The sequence below is a fragment of the Glandiceps talaboti genome, chromosome 7, assembly GCF_964340395.1.
Source record: "Glandiceps talaboti chromosome 7, keGlaTala1.1, whole genome shotgun sequence".
Classification (NCBI taxonomy): Eukaryota; Metazoa; Hemichordata; class Enteropneusta; family Spengelidae; genus Glandiceps; species Glandiceps talaboti.
Genome location: NC_135555.1, coordinates 18,124,168 through 18,128,345, shown reverse-complemented (window position 1 = coordinate 18,128,345; position 4,178 = coordinate 18,124,168). Strand labels below are relative to the sequence as shown.

At 36.2% G+C, this 4,178-nt stretch overlaps 1 protein-coding gene across 1 annotated transcript in view; it reads right to left on the bottom strand.

Annotated features, from left to right (window-relative positions):
* The window catches only part of LOC144438042 (nose resistant to fluoxetine protein 6-like), a 12,240-nt gene extending 9,184 nt beyond the window's left edge, over positions 1–3,056 (bottom strand). Inside the window, 4 exon segments of the mRNA XM_078127075.1 lie at positions 55–148; positions 545–617; positions 723–874; positions 2,834–3,056. Of these exon segments, the coding sequence (XP_077983201.1) occupies positions 55–148; positions 545–617; positions 723–874; positions 2,834–3,056 (542 nt within the window).
* Positions 3,057–4,178: the final 1,122 nt, after the last annotated feature.

Sequence of the window (4,178 nt, the reverse complement as noted above, 5' to 3'; positions counted from 1 at the left end):
ATTATAATTTACTATTTACTCTTGACATAATATATTTGCATATTAGTTACTTACATTGCAACAATATCACTTGTCCGAAAGGGTATCGTTTCCACACAATCAACATAAAGATCAAAATTCGGAGATACACCTGGCTGACCATGGTAAACTAAAAATTAAGAATAACATAATTGTTAACAAGGATTTCGACAGGCAAACAAACAAACAAACAAACAAACAAACAAACAAACAAACAAACAGACAGACAGACAAACAAGCAAGCAAACAAACAATCGCAAATACATACAGCTCACTATAGGTTCATTAATAACTAATATTTTGTTATGTAACATTTAAAAGGCATTGTGACTAGGCTTGAACTTATATAAAAAGCAAAAATATCTTTACTTTTGCAAAAAGATCACTTATAGATTAGTATTTAATCATGTAAGTATATGCAGCTGTGATTAACGTTTATCTACCCTTTTAATGCCTCAGGAAAAGAAGATATCGTATACAACAAAAATATATCTTTTTACAATTAATACAAATAAATTGGTCATACCTTGGCGCATATAAATGTAAACATCGTCACTCGTGCATGAGTCAGGTAAACAGAGTCCCAAGTTGAGAGGTATCTGTAAACGGGAATGTATCATTATCAAATATATCTTAGCTTTATGCAACAGACAGTGTACTCATTAAATATTTGCTTCATACATTTGAATACTTTACGTACTCACCCCAACAACTGCTAATGTACCGCAAAATATTGTCCCAAACTCGTTCTCATTAACTTCTGGTTTGACACTACGGCACAACTGAATATCGCCAAGATCTTGAAAATTTAAGGTAATATCGTAGTCTGCTCTAAACGCACCACTAGAGTAGTACACTGAACAAAAGAAAAAATAAATAAAGACGTTTACTTTCTCAACAAATATAAAATGGTCTATATGTATAAATTGTGTATACATGTTATGCCTTTTGTCAAAAGTCATGTAAATGTGGCGTAAATCCTCCTTTAGAAACCCATGCACTGGTCGTGCGTTATGCACCCGCTTTGTGCATACTTTTTTGGGGATGTTTATAAACAAGAGTTTGATACTGTAATGCCAGCATCACGGGTAATCCCAATGTATCTTGATTTGCATAATATTTCTGTCCTTTATATTGTCGTTATCAAAACTTCCGCTATATGCCCCCACCCACCCTACCCCACCCCCACCCCACTCCATGTGCATTTTGACGACCACTTTGCTGTACTTAGTAACTAGGGATAGCTTTGTCTCCTTTGTTATTGTCAATGTATGTTCAAAAATAGATAAAATAGCTGTTTGCATTTTTAACTACCCAAATAATTAATTATGCAAAGTACTCTTTAAAATCAAAACCTACATCTGTAAGCTTATACGCGTGCTTTGTTATTGTTAATGTATGTACAATATTATATGAAATTTGAAGATAGTATTCTTCACTAAGACATTGCCTAATTGCCAAAAAAACATTAATTATGCTAATTACTCAATACGATATAACAAGTGATATCAACAATCTTAATTGTACGCGTGCGCTGTGTTATATATCAGTGTACATATATGTACCAAATTGTATGCAGTTTGATGCATGCATTCTTAAGATATTGCCTAATTACCGAAAATGATAAAATATGTAAATGTCTCATTAACACTAGATTAGATTCACTCTATCGTTAGAACCTTGTTCTTAACCACTATGCGTTCAAGTGATATATGACAAACTGTCTTTTCATATTCCCTTTAATAATGGAAATGATAACAAGTAAGTATGAGGAGTAAGACGGGTGGGGTGGGGATGGGGGTGGGGGTGTGATTGTGCTGCTCGCCAATATCACTGTCAAAATGGGGAACCTCCAAAACTTGTCGAATTTGCAGTATAACTCTTCATTATAGAACATCTGCTTTACCAGTTCTTGTTGTATTAAGGAAAGCACCAGAACAGTTGAAATCTGCGTTGTCATCACTCTGTGATATGCGTGACTAAAACCAACAAAGTGTGCATACTACCCTGGAGGAGACAGTCTCCAGTATCCAAACAGATATATAGATACAGATACGGATCCAGATCCATATTCTGAGAACCTCGCTAGCTCAATGGCGTTAACAGGATAATTTCCAGGTAACATGAGTTATTTTGTCACTGATGTTACTTTGGACAAAATAACAGACAAAGGCCTAAAGTGTATGTTAAGTCCTTTAAACTGACGCCGTACGGAACTATACGATAACTATCAGACATAATGGACCCATTCTCATCTGGATATTACGCTTATCGAAATTTACATACAATGAAAGCAGAAGCCTATAGAATTAATGGCTTCCCACACAATACAGAGACTGTTAACCCATACAGTCGGTGAACGGTACTGTTAATAACTATTGAGAACTTAATAATTGTGGTCATATGATTGTGAAGTACAGGACCTATCCAAAGACATATAATTTCCATATGCAGAACCAAAAATAAGTTATACCTTAAATTGGATAAGCTAGTAATAATTGATAATTACATTCATTATTCAAGATCCAAAGAACTTGGCCATGGTTTAACACACTTTGGAGAAGTTATATAACACATTTATGAACAAACCTGATCATAATTCTATGCTATGTATGTAACTGTGTTGTTTTTCACGCTAATAATGCAGTAGTACTTGTTTGCCATACATGATTACGTAAGAAGACGGGTATTCAGGTTTACAAACCAATATATGCATGGTGAAAGGAAGATGGTCATGTTTACGTAATGAGGAATGTTAGTTGACTTCGGTGTTGTACCATATATTAAAAGTAAAATAATGTACAACTCCACTTACTTTCTCTTGCGTACGTTTTCAGGCCAATGGCGTCTGTCATGAATTTAACAGTATCTGAGTAGCACTTTTCGGTAACATTTGTATATGGATGCGAGATTGCTGGGTTCAGAGATTTCCCCAATTCTTCAAAGACAGAGTCCATTACATTCTGTGCTTGAATACATGCGGTTAACAGGAGAACAGATATAGTTATCGATACTGGTGACACGCCAAACCTCGCCATGTTTCTAGACCGGTCCTATACCTGGGCTGACGAAATCGGAGTCGTCGTCGTCGTTGTTGTGGTTCCTGCCACACGTTCCACAGAGTACGAGCTTGTGGTTGCATAAGGGAACCTTCAATAATTACATGGGGAGGGAAGTGGGAATTAATTAGAGGGTGGGTCACTTTTTACAAATCGTTCATCGGGGAGGGCCATATTTTTAGAAAATGAAAATTATTTGACCCATTTTTATCTAACTTTGCATTATTTTGTTATTTTGGCATGGTCCCACCGCTGCCACCAGTTCCAAAGCCTACTGCTATCACATCCCATCACTGCCACCATTGTAAAGTACCATAATAACCCCATCAATTCCGCTAGACTTTGATAATTACGATTTGTTTGTGGGCGAATTACTTGACTTATGAAAATTAATTCAATTTGCAAGATTTGAGTGAGTCAAACATTCTCGATGATTTTCTTCTTCGGCAATTATTTTTAATTTTCCTCATTTTTATTTGGGGTTCAAGCTCCCAATCAATGACTATATTTGGTCGTTATTTTTTTTTAGCTTAAGGGACCAGGGGGGGGGGGGGCACATTTTTTGACAAAAACAGGACTTGATTTCCCCTGGCCCGCCACCTTGTAATTACTGGGCTCCCTAAGCAGAAACAAAAACAACCCTGTCAGTTATGAGCTGAATTTACGGCGACGGCGGGTCCGAATAGAAAATGTGGACCACGGAAAAAATTTGGGATGCGAAGGGCATAAAATGACTGATGGTCTAATAAAGTTCGGGGAGGGGGTTTGAAATTTGTTGATTCTGATTCGTGGCTCTTTTAACCAAATTAACTTCAGAAGCGGTTGCTTACCGTATTGTGTATTATTGCCCGCACTATATGTGATATGTTCATGTATTTTTTCACCGATCTGTTACATAAAAAGAAACCATCCCCTATTCCGTTTTCTAAAAAATGACGGTCATTTAATTTCTATAAACATGTCCAGCCCCTGTTCAAATATTTAAATAAACATGGGTTAGGCCTAAAAAAAATTGTTTGGTTCCTGTTACACAACATCTACCTACCCAACCTATTCTAAAATTAAGTGTAATCGAACTACACCATTTTTTTAGGCCTAAAA